The sequence below is a fragment of the Orcinus orca genome, chromosome 13 (genome assembly GCF_937001465.1).
Source record: "Orcinus orca chromosome 13, mOrcOrc1.1, whole genome shotgun sequence".
Lineage (NCBI taxonomy): Eukaryota > Metazoa > Chordata > Mammalia > Artiodactyla > Delphinidae > Orcinus > Orcinus orca.
In genome coordinates this window covers 47117712-47134257 of record NC_064571.1, presented here as the reverse complement: position 1 = coordinate 47134257, position 16546 = coordinate 47117712, and the positions used below count along the sequence as shown (strand labels likewise).

The 16546-nt window shown below is 35.0% G+C and overlaps 1 protein-coding gene across 4 annotated transcripts in view; it reads right to left on the bottom strand.

The window, feature by feature from the left end:
* ASB3 (ankyrin repeat and SOCS box containing 3) overlaps nt 1-16546 on the bottom strand; it is a 155092-nt gene that overhangs the window by 22220 nt on the left and 116326 nt on the right. For all 4 annotated transcript variants that reach the window (XM_049695965.1, XM_049695964.1, XM_004286516.3 and 1 more), the window contains 5 exons: nt 16418-16530; nt 15698-15833; nt 12754-12931; nt 10715-10912; nt 658-915 (listed from right to left, as the gene is read on the bottom strand). In XM_049695965.1, the coding sequence (XP_049551922.1) occupies nt 658-915; nt 10715-10912; nt 12754-12931; nt 15698-15833; nt 16418-16530 (883 nt within the window). The remainder of the gene's footprint in view (nt 1-657; nt 916-10714; nt 10913-12753; nt 12932-15697; nt 15834-16417; nt 16531-16546) is intronic.

Genomic DNA, 16546 nt, shown 5'->3' with positions numbered 1-16546 from the left:
TTTTATTCTATTTCCTCATTTGACTCGAATTATCAGGCCAAAAGAGTTCTCTCACCGCTACAATTACCTTCTTGGTCCATCTAGACACATAACTCTTGAAAAGCTTGGTAAAACAGTTTTTATCCTTTTGCCCTAGAAAATTTCTGACTCAACTTTCATATAATCACTCATAGGGGATGCCCTTCTGAGAAACCACTTGAGGTAAAGAGTTATTTACTCAGCTACTTCAGAAATCAGTATTTATTGAGGGAGACTAAGTTCAAGTAGACAAGTTGCTATAGGATAGGAGTATTCAATCTACTTGACTAAGGGATGCTAGAAATCTCCAAAGCAGCTACAACCATTCTGTCACAGACATTTTAAGAGCAGCGTGAGGGATGGCCTAAGTAGAAGAAATAACCCTCTCAGGAGGGTTCACTGGCACCCATTCCTTTCTACTCCCTTCCAGCCACCTCTAACCTTTTTCCAGGACTCTATCCTTACACTCAATCTCACCATTAGCAGCCCCCCCAATTCCTTCACCCCAACCCAACCATCACAGTCAAAACACACACAATAACAACCTCCTCCCAACACAGGGATCTCAAGAAATTGGGGGAAATTAAAGGTAGTACACTCACGCAAAAAGAGTGAAGTCCACATGGTAGGATTTCTTACCAAGTACTGCAGAGGAGATTCAGTGGGTCAAATCCAGCAAGCAGCAGAGATGGCAACCATTCTTTATATTTTGTCTGTGCTTTAACTGCATGACTTATAAATTCAGATATGTGGCTCCATGATGTCAATGGGCAACATTTCTTCAAAAAGTAGCGAAATACTGAAAACCTCTCATACTTCAGGCAGTATGCCAAATGAAGTTCATTTAGCTGGGCTCCATATTTTAAAAGAATATTCACAATTCCAAAGAAGTCACAGCTCCACCACAAAAAAGAAAGAAAGGAAGGAAGGAAGGAAGGAAGGAAGGAAGGAAGGAAGGAAGGAAGGGAGGGAGGGAGGGAGGGAGGGAGGAAGGGAGGGAGGAAGGAAGGAAAGAGGAAGGGAGGGAGGAAGGAAAAAGAAGGGAAGGGAAGAGAAGAGAAGTTAGATTTTCACATTAAAAAAATAATTCTTAAAAAGTTAACAGTAGTTACAACTGGAAAATAAGAATAGCAAATGGGATAGTGGATGATTTTTACATGTCTAGTGGATTGAGACTAGTGGACCAGAGGAAAGGGAGGGTTTTACTTTTTAATTTACACCATTCTGCATGGTTTTTAGTTTCCAACTATGAACAAGTCGTGTCCTTAGAATTTAAAACATTTATCTTAAATAAGTTTTAAAATTATCATTGACAAGTAGAAAACTCTTTTCAAATTGTGATTTTTTTGCACAATTAAGTATCCATAATACAAAATACTTGCTAAACAAAGTTAATAAAACAATGTGACTGGTCCCTAAAGACAGATGATTCAGTCTAGGAATCTCCAAGATACCACTTCTTCAACAATAGCTTAGTCAATTTCCCTCTTACTTTTAAATTTCTAATGGTAAAAAGCAATCATATAGAAAAGCTTTTTTTTAATGAACAAAAATTTAACTTACAGCTTTAGATTTTTAAATTAATCTTCTTTATAAAGTGTTTTACAGAATAAATGTGTTATCATTTTATACCTATTGAATTGGTTACTTTAAAAAAGAAAACATTATCATCCAATACTGCTAAGTTGTGGTTAAAATGATTGAAAATAAGTGTAACCCTTTTATGAGAGAGCTAATTGGCAAAATGCATCAAAAGAGGGCTTCCCTGGTGGCGCAGTGGTTGAGAGTCCACCTGCCGATACAGGGGACACGCGTTCGTGCCCTGGTCCGGGAAGATCCCACATGCCGCGGAGCGGCTGGGCCAGTGAGCCATGGCCCAGCATCCGGAGCCTGTGCTCCGCAATGGGAGAGGCCCCAACAGTGAGAGGCCCGCGTACCGCCAAAAAAAAAAAAAAAAAAAAAAGCATCAAAAGAGGTTTCATAGCAAAGTTATAAGGAGCACACAGACTGGAGCCAGAGTGCTCAGCCACTTACTAGCTGTGTGACTCTGAGCAAGTTACTTAAACTTTCTGGCACACAGAACTAGCATTATATAAGTATTTGTAAAATAAAATGATATGTAAAGTAAAATACCACACAAATTAAAATACAATATAATGAACATAAATCCTGGGAATTTATCCAAGAGACAAAATAAAAAAGAAATTATATCCTATTTGCACAAATATATTAACCATAGTATTGTCTATAATTTTTTAAAAACAAATTTTTAAAAAACAGAAATTACCTAAATGTTTAACAGAGGAGCTGTAAGTGCAAAATATGACAGTCATCAAAAACTACAATTCTGATGGTTGTGTGACCACATTTTAAAAACTGTTTATGATATAATTTTAACTGTAACAAAGTTCAATAAACATGTATGTTCATTACACACACAACTATGAAAGAAAATATGCAAGAATAAAATTAGTCTCCCTCTGAAACTGGCATTAATGCTATTTTAAATAACTAGAAATAAAAAAGAAATATTTCATTAATCATAGTATTATAGAACTCTACATAATGAAGTCATAAAAATAAGAGAAAATGAATGTAAAACATTTAAACCATTGTCATGTGAGACCTCCTACTTCTGAGGACTTATGTATAGAACCTGAAATCAAGGTTTTAAGGCAGTTAAAACACTATATACATAAGTAAAATGTCACCTACCCCATGTAAATTTTTGTAAATCTATTTCATTTGTTCTCCAATTTGTGCTCTTTTCTTCAGTTAAAAGATTAAACGGTAATTCTCTTTATTATTAATAATATGCATAGCAATTAGAAAAGAAAAATCTATAATTCTTAAATTTCTTTATAAAAAGTAGTAAATTCATTGTCTGTCTACCATATATTGCTATTTGTTCCAGGAAACTCCCATCATTCATATCAGTGTTCTTGAAAAGAGCCCTGTATGCATGTATTTTTTCTTCTGGCTCCTTTCAGATACAGGAAAGCTGAAAGAATTTGTTGCCAACAGTCCTGCACTACAAGAAATGCTAAAGGATATATTGATACTTCTGACCGATGGTTCTAAACAGTTATAACTGTTTAGATGGTTCTAAACAGTTATAACCAATATAATTGGTTTATTTCAACTACTTCGACCTCATTTAACTAGCTTCTCGTTATTACTACAGTTGTTACTTGCTGATTCCACTACAGAACAATCAACACATGATATGGACTGTTGAACACATTCCAGTAAACATGTAGGTAAACAGTTGGAAAAGCTCAAGACATTGCCTTATTACAAATGTGATACATAATTCTCAAGAAGACTTAATTTTCAAGGCATCTGTGTTTACATGTACAATTCAGGGACTGGCTAAACTCTTCCCTCAAGCAATTTGAAACCATCAATGGCCTAACCATAGATACTTTAGCTCTTAAAGAACAGTTTTTCTGCTATAGAATACAAAGGTAAACGGGAGCCCTAAATGCACCCTGTTAGATTAAGTGCTACAGATAGCTAGAGAGCCTTTTTTCTGTTTAGAATAAAACTACAAAACCAAGAGGCTTTCTTATTCAAGTTTCAAATATAGCAACGAGACGTGGCTCATGTTAAGAAAATTTTAAGGACAAGGCCACAGATAAACCAACCATCCATCTCTAAATGTGAGAGGAACATGTGCACATAATTCCCTATAATAACAAACTTTATTGAGTATGTATTCTGTACCAGAATAAATGGTATGTTAAATGTGTTACACCGAAGATTTGCCTTAATCTTCACAATCACCCTAAAAAGTAAGTTTTATTATCATCTCCACTCTAGATGTAAAAACTGGAGCTTAGTCAAGCTAGTAATTGGTAGAATTGGGATAATAATATCAAACCAAAATCTAACAGTGAATATGATAGATACAGCAAATATCTGAAATATCTCTCCTACATTATAAAAACCAAACACTTCATGAAACAGTCAAATTGAGAATTATTTTAAGGCCAGACCTATGTTTCCCAAAGTATGTTCCATGGAACACTAGTCCCTGAAAAATGATATATGAGAAAAAGCCTCCATAATGAAAATATTTGAGAAACACTTTATAATATACACTAGTCCATAAAGGACAAATACAGGATGAACTTAAATTTTCAACTTATATGGTCAAGTGTTTTTCTTCAGCCTCCAGACACCTTTCAGAAGTAGTACCCTTAGAATTAAAGCAATGGATCCAATAGTTAATCTGAAAACAGCCTAATAAAGAGAGTATAAAATGCCCCAAAAGTCTGTAAACACAGGAACAATAGTGTATTTATTGTAAAGTTCATTCCGTTTTTCCAAATTTTTCAAACTTTTGTAGATTCATTCCCCCTTAGGAATTCATAAAACACAACACCATAAGAAAAATTGTTAGACGCCCTCCAGGAAAGAAATCTAATTACCATTGCTTAACCCTGTGTTTCCCAAACTTAATTAACTAAGGAACCCTTTTAATCCTGTGTATTATCTATTAACAATGTATAGAATGAGTACTCTACAAAACACACTTTGGAAAACCCCACTCTAAATTTCTTCCAATTATCACATTGCCTTGTGTTAGAAAGGACAACCGCATACTCCTAAAAGGCTTATGAAACTGCCTACTGCTACACTATAAACCCTTTTCCAACAAAACTACCATTTATATGGTGAATAATAAAAAAGTAAACTGGAGGATCATAAAACTTTCTCAGCATACCCTGAGCTTCTGCAAAGGATATTAAGAAGGTCTCAGATACATGTACAAGCTCCAGAAACTCAAGCAACTTCGGTGCTCTATGATGACCTTGATTATTATATGTCATTGAGCAAGAAGAGTAGACCCTAAGGCTTAGATAAAACTTTGGTTAAAATGTAAACTACATGGACATATGCATGTGTTTCTCTTAACACTTAATACAAATTCTCTTTCAAGCCCTGATGGAGAATCGGAAAAACTCATCAAGTCCTAGAGTAGTCCCTCCCATTTAACATAAATATCAAGAACAAATTGTGACACATTAAGAGATTCCACATTATATAACAGTGAAAATCATAAGACACGGAGAAAGAGGAGAAGTTTAAAAACTAAAAATGTGATGTCTAGACCTTATCTGGAGGCATGTACACTTTCCATCATACTGCTCTTTGAAGTTCAAAAATGTGCACAGAAACAGGCCCAGATAAAAGAACACCTTAAAAGGAAATTCAACATGCTAACAAGGTTTCTTTTAAACATATAGAAATGGGCAAATATCTTGAGACTTTTAGTTTCAATTACCCAACAAAATATCCAACTAACTTAACAGCTGAATCATCAAAAGGCCATATAATAAGTTTTACTGAATGGCTTTCAGCCGTCAGCTGAAAATAAAATAAAAACATTAGGTTGTGTCAGATGTATCCATGTGTGACATGATGACAAGAATGGACACAATTATTTTTACAAAACTAATGGGATAACAATGATTAGTATCAATTAGAAAGACAGACAAAATCAGGTCAGTTAAGCCAGGATCTCTTTCTACATTCATATAGAAAAGGCATTAATATTTATTCAAATTATCCTGAAATTCTCAACTTCCCTCCTCTTCCACCCATTCCAGTTAAAGGAGTCTTTTTCTTCTATTTTCTCATTTGAGTTGAATTACTCAGCTATGCCCTTGAAAGACTGGCTTCATGTCACTAAAGCTGTTAACTTGTTAGCCCCAAAGGACAAAGAATGCTTTTGTATGATGGTGGAGGAGACAAGACACCTTTCTATCATGCTTTGGAGTGTGAGAAGAGCTAAGGGTCACTGCTTCAAATGGAAGCTTATCCTCTCCAAGGGATACCCAGTAAAAATGTTTCAGAATGCTAATCCTGAGCTAAAAAGTTAAATCAGCTGAATAAAATAATAAAGAAGGGAAACTTAAAACCCAGAGCCATTATTTATATTTATTATTTTCATCACCTTTTGATATTAATTATACTATTTGTAAAAGCAGATATGTTTACTAGAACATAACAGGCCAACAGTGCAAGGAGGGTCACAAGTATTAAATTTCTAGATCTCTGAGAAATACCAGAAAACATACAAATTAAGAAAACAAAAGTTTTTGACTCATTAATACCTGGAGTCAGCTAAGTGCTGATTAAATCTTTCTACAACAATCTTACGCCAAACTAACATTATTGTAACAACACACCATTGCTATAAAAATGAAATTTCAAAACTTATACCACTAAACTTATCTCATTGTCTATTACCAACTCTGAAAATTTGAATATCTAATAATTAATTTTGGAAAATGGAGTCTTCCAAGTTCCCTGGTATCATTACTGTGACTAAAACGCAAATTCTTATTCATAATTGGTAAATGTAATATAGGAAATTCAAACATCATTTGTTAAGGAAAAACAGCACAAAAAAGTTACTTTTAAATGAAAATTTTAGTCCACGGTCCTTTTTTTTAAAATAGTAATTGTAATTAATTTAATTAATTTTAGGTATGCAACCATAGAGAATCCAAATTTTCAGATGCATACTTAATGAAAGAAATTAAAAATTAATGAATTTTTCAACTTCTATATTTTTCCGCAGACACTGGCTATATTACCCTCTGATACACTAAAACAAAACCTACTGGGAGAATGACAGTTTTCTTGCTTGATCAGCTTTACACCGAGTCCCAAAATAATCAAATGATTTTCACATTACATGTACAGTGATGACATGCAAACTAAGAGCCAGACGTTAGCTTAATAATATAGAGACTAAAAATTTAATTGATGCTCTTTTTTAGATAAATGGAGGATGGCAAAATGACTTTCTTCTCCAGAAATGAAGAGAATTAACCTTGATATTTTTCTGTGTGCCAAAAATTGTGCAATGTACTATATTTTTATACACATTAAATGTGAGCATATGTGATTATGATGCTACCATTGCTTAGATTTATTCCTTTGGGAAATGTTTCCCTGTCAATTAAATTCCCCGCAGAGTAGGTAATAACAGCAAAGATATATCAAAATTAAGTCTACTGCCATGGGCCCAGGCAAACAAAAAGTCAACTGGAAAGACTAGGAGAATGTACCCTCATTAAACAGATATTCTGACATTTTGACTTTTTTTTCCTTTAGACTAACAAATAGTATTTTCCAGTGACTTTTCTTACTGAAAACCTACCTTACTAATTAAAAATACATTTGGTCCAATTACAAGTTCCCACATGAAAGAAAATATCTGACAAGCCCTTTTAAAGCCACCAAAACAGATTTTAGTTATGCTCTACAGGGCCATTTTACAGAGCAAAATTGCCAAGAGTAGCAAAAAACAAAGTTTGTTAGCTCATGTCTGTGACCAAAGACCACCATACGCCACACTGTTGCTTCTTTACTTTTAGTTTTCAGCAGTTTGATTATTGGTGAGCATGCTTTTCTTTGGGTTTATCCTATTTTGGTTTGCTGAGCTTCTTAAATCTATAAAACTTACATCTTTATCCAATGTTGGGAAGTTTTCGTCCATTATCAGTTCACAACCTCTTTCTCTTCCCTTCTGGACCCTAATGACATGAATGTCAACCCCAGTCATACTGTCTCTCAGGTCCCTGAGGCTCTGTTCCTTTTTGTCCCCCAAGTCGTCATCTTCTCTGTTCTTCTGTCTGGATAATTTATATTGGTCTATCTTCAAGTTGACTCTTTCCTGTCAATTCCATTCTGCTATGGAGCTCATATAGTTAATTTTTCATTTCAGATTTTATATTTCTCAGTTTTAAAAAGTCCATTTGGCTCTAGTTTTTATTTCTCAGCTGAAAATATCTACCTTTCCATTTATTTCAAGTGTTTTTACTTCATTAAGCACCATTATAATAGCTGTTTTCAATTATTTAATATTTCCAACATCTAGATCATCTCAGGGTTGACACCTGTTAATTGTCTTTTCCCTCTAAAACTGGTCATATTTTCTGGTTCTTCATATGTCAAGTCATTTTAGACTGTATCCTGGACATTACGAACAGTAATGCTGTGTGTAAACTCTAGGCCTGGGTCCTGTTATAATCTTTTGAATATAATACTGATTGTGTTTGTTTATTTTAGCAGGCATATAACCTAGTTAGGTTTAGACTACAATTTCTTTTTCACCTCTACAGACTGCTGGTTCAGTTCTCAAGCCTTTGCTATGCTGCTTTGCGTCTGGCCCCATGAAATGTACCATTCAGGGGCCTGAGACTTGGGTGATAGTTCAAATCTTCTTTTCAACGTCTGTCCTGTGCATTCAAAGCTTGGATGGGCTCTGGACATATGCAGGTTTGTACACAGAATTAAGAGAACCCCTTCTCCAGCTCTCTCTTCTCCAGGATTCCCCTCATACGCTCTGTTCCACAGGGTTCTATTTACCTGATTTCTCAGGCCAGAAAAACATTAATTTTAAGGTGTTTCGGGGTTAACAGGGGTACTGCTATGGTTTAATATGTTTAATTTAAATTACACTTATAAGATGATGAGGCATGAGCTTAGGTGCTGTGATCAGGACCAAAAATATTCCTCCAAAAGTAAGATGAACACTAAAACAGATCATTGTTACATTGGACACATAGACATACAACTATACAAAACTATACAAAACCATTACATTCTGATCAAATAAAAAAATGTTCAGGGGCTTCCCTGGTGGCGCAGTGGTTAAGAATCCGCCTGGCAATGCAGGGGACACGGGTTCGATCCCTGGTTGGGGACGATCCCACATGCTGTGGAGCAACTAAGCCCGTGCGCCACAACTACTGAGCCTGCGCTCTAGAGCCTGTGAGCCACAACTACTGAGCCCACACGCCAAAACCACTGAAGCCTGCGCCACAACCACTGAAGCTCGCGCGCCTAAACCCTGTGCTCCACAACAAGAGAAGCCATTGCAATGAGAAGCCTGCACACCTCAACGAAGAGTAGCCCCCGCTCGTCACAGCTAGAGAAAGCCCGTGCACTGCAACGGAGACCCAAGGCAACCAAAAATAAATAAAATAAATAAATTTATTAAAAAAATATTCAATTCTGATCTAATAATAAAATACAATGGAGATAGATATGTACAGAGAAAGGTAAATGAATCAACTAAAGTCATCAGTACAGCCCTAGTGAGGTAAACTAAAATAATTAGGGCTCCTCTGTTTATAAAGACAAAACCTAAGGAGGTATACCACGAAATCATGAAAGTTATGCATAGAGTGGATCCCAGATATTCAGATTAACCAAAACCCCAGATACTCAGATTAACCAAAACCCCAAATACTCAGAGTACAGTGTATACATAGAAGCTTAAATTCAGAACAAATGAAATGAACTACTATTTTACATAGCAAATATTACAAGAGGGTAGAGACTGAAAAGCTTAGCAAATAAGTTTTTGATAAATGTTTAAATTAAGTCATAGCTAGCAATCCATAATGGTGAATTCAGGAAAGCCAATGAAATTTGAGGTAAGCTTGCAAACTCTTTTGAGTCATTAAAAAACAACAGCAACTACCTGCACAACTTAGTCCATTATTGCATGGACAGATTTTACTCAATATGGCTTTTCTTACACATAGCCTTATTCTTACCGTCTATTTAAAAACCTTAGGGGTATTATAGACAAGTCTTGGCCAGAATCTAATCAATAATCTATCAGTAATTCTTCATTTATTCTACTCACAGCATCATGGCAGATAAGCAAAAGAAATATTTAAAAAAATTTTAGGGCTTCCCTGGTGGCACAGTGGTTGAGAGTCCGCCTGCTGATGCAGGGGACACGGATTCGTGCCCTGGTCCGGGAGGATCCCACATGCCATGGAGTGGCTAGGCCCGTGAGCCATGGCCGCTGAGCCTGCGCATCCGGAGCCTGTGCTCCGCAACGGGAGAGGCCACAACAATGAGAGGCCCGCGTACCGCAAAAAAAAAAAAAAAAATTTTAAACTGAGTGTGACCTACAGAAATAAACGCTACATACCAAATACATTAAAAATGCAGGAATATCTAGAAAACTAAAGTTTTATTTTAAGTTCATAACAAGTCTTGTAAATATAAATTTCAAATGATAAATAGCCTGACACAGGGTCAATATCATACTTGACAAAGATATTTTTAACTTTTTTATCTTTTTGCCTCCCAGCTTTACTGAGGTATAACTGACAAATAACATTGTAAGATAGTTAAAGTATATAATGTGGTGATTTGACATACATATACATTGTGAAAACATTCATCACCTCAAATATTTACCTCTTTTTTTTAAGAGCATTTAAGTTGTACTCTTAGCAAATTTCAATTATATAATAGTCACATTATAACTACAGTCACCACATTATACATTAAATCTTCAGCCCTTATTCATTGTGCAACTTAAAGTTTGTTTTAATTCTTAAATTGTTTTGAAGACCAAGGATATCAGAGAATTCCTGCATTTACTTTAATATATTGAAAGTATGCTCTAAAATTGCTACACCAAAAATATAATCCAGAGCCAAAGAAAGAAGGAAAAAAATCTGACATTATCACCTAATTTTTATTATAGTTTGACTTAACAAGGTGCATCACAGAAGGCTTTTGTTTTTGTCTGTTTTTTGTTTTTAAGTTAAAAATTTAGCTCTAAGACATACTGCTTCACAAAAGAAAGTCATTTGGAAATACATCTCCATATAGCAAAAAAGAATAAAAATACAGCAAATATACATACTCCTTTTGGAAAGCCATACACATGGGAGAACTGAATCCGAAGACGAGGCACATCTGGGCATCTGGGTGGTAGCCAGACTGGAGCAACATTTCTAGGCACTCTTCATGCCCTCCAAACACTGCTGAGTACACAGGACTCACTTTGTTTGGCCCAGTGTCACAGACCCGGTTAGTAAGTGGTATTAACAAGTCCAAGATTCTGCAAATACACAAATTCAGGGGTATATAATGCTTTTATATGTACATAAGTGCAGACATTTCTACAGCACATATTTTGAGTCACCCACTGATTGATTTTAAAAAGTCTTTCTGTCTTCAGTGTACTTTCTATCTACAGTAAATTATTACAAGCTACATACTCTGAAATGTTACACTCATTATTGTTGCTTAATAGAAAGATCCTTAAAGGTATCTGAAGCAGAGCTAAATAACATTCCCATAAAAGTAAACAGATAACACACAGTCCTTTATTTTTCACGAATTATTTACCTTCCCACCAACAACCACCTTCTTCCCCAAAATTCAAATTTTATATTAGATATTTTAGGATCTAATAAATTTTTTAAAACTTCATTATACTAAATATAAACTTGTTATCAAGAAAACAAGTTATTTTCCTTCATAGAGTAGCAACCAAAGTTTTATTTTTCTAATCAGTAAGAATTTTTTAAGATGGTGAGTGACATGAAATGAATAGTATTGTCATCAGGAAGAAGTCAGAAATTCTGCTAAAATATTGTATTCTCAGAAAAGAAGATGAGCTCTTTAAATATTAAGGCAGATTTATTTAAAAATTAAGAATAAATTAAGAATTGATAACATTCTTTCTCTTTGCTACTTTTCCTTAGGTAAGGTAGGACTAAGATAATATTTAAGGAGAAGTTATATTTCACCATGAAGGAAATCATCAGTGACAAACAGAATTCTCAAAATTGAGAACAAATGAGGACAAATTCTCAAGAGGGTTTTGGTATCAATTTAAAGCTCAGAGTATAATTGTACCTAAGATTTATGATTAAATAAACAATCAACAGTTAAGAAAAACATCAAATTTTTAAGCCTAACTACTTTGTTAAAATAAAGAATCTGTTTAGTGTCTCTCATATGTAATAAATGTGCTAAATTTTTTTAAATGAGTTGGAAAAATTATACTCTTCAACAGGGCACAAACATGATTACAAATATCTTTAAGGAAATAGTAAAATACCATGCCACCTAGTGGCATAATAACCCAATTACAGCATCTGTTTTCCTACTATGTATACATACTAAAGACAAGACCATTTCACTATTACTTTTTAAATTAAATAATACTAACAAGAGCTATAAAATTATTATTGTAGTAGTATAACTCTAAAAACTTTAAATATATATTTAAAAAAACTGTACCAATCTATGTTAAGACAGGCTGCCATATTCTCACAGGTATAACCAGGTTTAATAATTTCTGAGATTCCTGGAACCCCCAATTTCAGGGAGTTCCAACTTTCGTTAAGTCTCTCTCTCTTCAGACAATACCAAAAATTTCATTGGAATTTCTGGCTAAGGAAGAAGAGTAATAGAAGCAGGGGAAAGTACCAAGTTGAATTTGAAATAAGACAAAGAGAAGTCCAGTCAAAGGGTTCAAGATGTGGAGGACTACCCAGTCCACACAAAAGAGATCACAAACTCAAAACATTCCTGGGGCCAAGGAGGTAACAAAAATAAGTTGAATAAAGCCATCAGATCAATACCTAAAGATGCCTGGCACAAAACTGGAAAGGAGTGGGAGAGTACAGCCACAGCTTAAGAAGTCAGAGAGAAGACTTACCCTGAGAAAGCCCCTGGGGCCACTCTGCCTCACAGTAGGAAAGGGCAAGACTACGAGTTGCTGGGATTGCAAGGGGGACAAATGTGGGGAGTGGATCTAGTCACCCAGCAGATCAGTAGGGAAGGGAATACCAAGGGTTATGCCTGGAGGTAAAGGGTCTGGCCCAGAAGATCTATTTCTATTACCTTTGAATTATGAGACCATTTTTATTTTCCATTTTTAACACTTACTTTGTATGGCCCATTTGTGCGGCTGCATGAATAGGTAACTGCCAATTGTCCTCATTACAGTAAAGATCAGGATCTGCCCCACTGGAAAGCAAAAGCTCCACACATTCTGTGTGGCCCTCTTGAGCAGCAATGAACAAGGGAGTAGCTTTGTCCAAGGCTTGACAATTGACATTTGCACCTAAAATAAACATTTAACATATAACCCTCCTTAATGCAAAAAATAATAATAATTAACAAAAATTTCAAAGCAGTTGCCTTAAAAGGGTTTCACAGTACAATAGCTTTTCTTCCTTAGTGGATACTGTTGTTAAAACATATTAATTTTTATAACTTATTGGTAATCATTTACATTGTTTTTACTTTTATATCAGCATGAAAACAAGTGATTAATATTTTAGAATTCATTTTTAAGCTAAAATAAGAAACTTATTCAATGAAGGATTCATTTCATTCCAACAAGCACTCTGAGGGTCCAGTAAGCAATCATTTAAAAAAGGAAAAATGCAAACCATCAAATATGGATAACATTTCTGATCATTACTGAAAGGATAAGAAAAAAATCTAAATTATGAGACTTTACAGATGCCACTAATTGATTCAGGCTAAGATTTGTGAAAAAAAAATTCCAGTAGATATGATATACATGGGGGCTATGCCTTTAAACTAATGTTGACTATACTCTTCATTATATCACTTTTCTTCATGACCAGTGCATGATAAACAGAGCCCACATTAAAAGGAAAAAGGTCTATTTAAATGGGTTTCTAAGCTGATCTTTTTAAGCATAAATCTAATCAATTATTTAGACCCAAGTGTACAAAGATGTGAAAAAGTTTAGTGACCTCAATTTTTGTGAAGGTTTCAAAAATAGCAGACTTCCTCAAACTTTTCTCATTGACAAATAATGTGTTAAGTATGCTAAGTATGGTGTTAATACATGACCATGAAAATTTTTAAATTTCTGGAATACAGCTCAGTGAAAAATCATCATCATCAAGGGGGAAAAGACTACTTTTTTATTTAAACGGATGTTCCATAAATATACCTTGAATAAACCGAAGCCCTGAAATTGGTAAAAACAATGCAAAACACAAATGGTAACTTAGAGTTTATGGAACTGTCAGAAATTCCAACTGGATATTCAACATGTCTAGATACACAGAATATTCCTGACTTGTACAAGGTGGCTTCACCTACTGTCAGCCTCAGAAAGAAATGAACACTATAACTGAGAAAATACTAAGTCAAAAAAGAAACCTACTTACTTTCTCTTTTAAGCAATGTTTTGTTTTGATTGACAATTTCAATGTATAAGGAAGAATAAGGAACTAGACCTTGTAAGATTACAGGTAGAAAAGTTGGGAAAATGAGAGATAATTCACTGAAAGGAAAGTCACCTTAAAGAGTTAGAAACATGTATAGTTACATTATAAACATACCTACATACCTTTTCAACTTGCCATTCATAACTATTCAGAGAGGAGAAGAAAAAAAGAACAAAGGAAAACAAAACAGGTGCTTAGTGTTCCAGGAGACAGGCTCAGCATGAGGAGTCATTAGCTGCAGTTTAACCTATTTCATTCTAAATATTACCTACACACTAATAACTGGAACTTACGGACTGGAAGTCGCAGAATACATCACAACAGTCCTTGGGAAGGTACAACATAGAAGAAGGAAGATGAGAAATCACAAGTCCTGGATCCAAGTCCTGATTCTGCCAGGGAATACTTTCTAGATCTTTGGCAAGGCACTTAAATGCTCAGAGCCTGGGATTCTTTTTTTTTTTTTTAATTAATTAATTAATTAATTTATTTGGCTGTGTCAGGTCTTAGTTGCAGCATGCAGGTTCTTCTTTAGTTGTGGCATGTGGGCTCCAGAGCACACAGGCTCAGTAGTTGCAGCATGCAGCCTCTCTAGTTGTGGTGCACGGGCTCTGCAGTTGTGGCACATGGGCCCAGATGCCCTGTGGCATGTGGGATCCTAGCTCCTCGACCAGGGATCGAACCCATGTCCCCTGCATTAGAAGGCGGATTCCTAACCACTGGACCACCAGGGGAGTCCCCAAGCCTGGGATTCTTAATACAAAAAAAAAAAAAAAAAAAAAAGCTTGAACAAATGATTTGGGGGATTCTCTCAACTTTAAACTTTGTTTTGGTAATTTATTGAAAGTTTAGGTATTACAGAAGATATGTGAAAAGTCTAAGTATTAAAAAAAATTGCGTGGTGGCAAATCTGGTGTATTTCCCATCGCTCCTGACTATCCATGCTTCGTCAGGTTAGCAGTGTGAGTGCACACGCAGTGTCTGGAAGAACTGAAAAGCTCTTACATAACAAAAGTTTCTGGTCACAGAAATGTCACACAGAGTAAGAATGCCACCTGAACACCATCCTCTCTGACAATGTTGAATGTGTAATCGTTGTCACTGAGAATCCTTTAACAGGCTTCTGTTGCTATTTATTAACATAATAAAGTATAAACATGCTTTGAAATAAATCCATTTAAATATCACACAATTGATCAAAACATACAACTCAAAGGGTTAATATACAAAATAACTATCTAAAAAATTAATTAAGCCTATACTAGTCTTTTTTTTTCTTATACCCTAGAAAGTTGGAATTGCTCAGGTCCCTATAATAAAGGACAGCACCATCATTTAACTTGCCAATAAACCTGCTTTAATGATAGATCATTATGGTCCTACTCAGATAAATTAATAGTTGCGCAATGTATTATGTTAGTAATAGAGACTTAGTAACCAGGCTTATAAATGAACTTGTATGTACTCTTATTTACCACTAACATAAAAGACCATAAATTCCAGAACCTGATTTATATCTGGTCAAGAATTACTCTTCCTAAGAAGATACAAAGTTAAAACTCATGATCTTAACAGTGTAAAGGCCAATGGATTAGTCTTACCCAATGAATTAGTCTTACCCGATGATATAAGTATGCTCAAGCTTTCTAGCTTGCCATACTGAGCAGCCACAAATAAAGGTGTGATTCCAAAGTCATCCTGGCATTCCTTGTTTGCTCCTTTTTTAAGAAGCAATTTTATGATCTCAGCATTTTCCTAAGGCACAGATTCATATTTTAAATAAGAGAAAACAAAGAAAATAGAAGATATCTTTTTTATTGTTGTGTGTGTGTATATTTTTTATCCTCACTAAAGGAAAAAAAGTGTATTGGTGGATGGGAAGAAAGTGTTAAACAATCAGATTATTCTGTACCTTTAGCTAGAACATTAAACATAAACAGATAAAACACTGGGAATCTCTAGGAATTATAATCCTTATAAAATCCTGCAAAATTAGTTTGCAAGTACAAGCACTAAGATGTCATCACAGTTTCTAAACACAGTGCTATAAATAAAATAAGCCATTGCTATCAATTTATATCCCAAATATTCTGATGGTCTCTTAACTATGCTATCAACATTTGAAAAACTTAGATAATCCCTGCAGCCCAAAGCTACTAGAACTACTAGAGCAGTTGGCTTATTCAGAATGACCGTTAGCATTTAGACTGCCTTTTCTGTACTGCACTAACCATCATAAATCACAGGCAAGTAGGAAGCAAAAACTGTATTGAACTGTCATTTTAAAAGGGTAAAACACACAATTTACAAGGAAATGAAATAATAAATTCAGAGTTTACCTGAAAAGTAGCCTGGTGCAAGGTGTTCCATCCACACATAGAATGGGATCCATTAACATTTGCTCCATATCGAAGTAGCAGCCTTAACACATCTATCTGTCCATTTTCAACAGCTGCAATACAACAGTC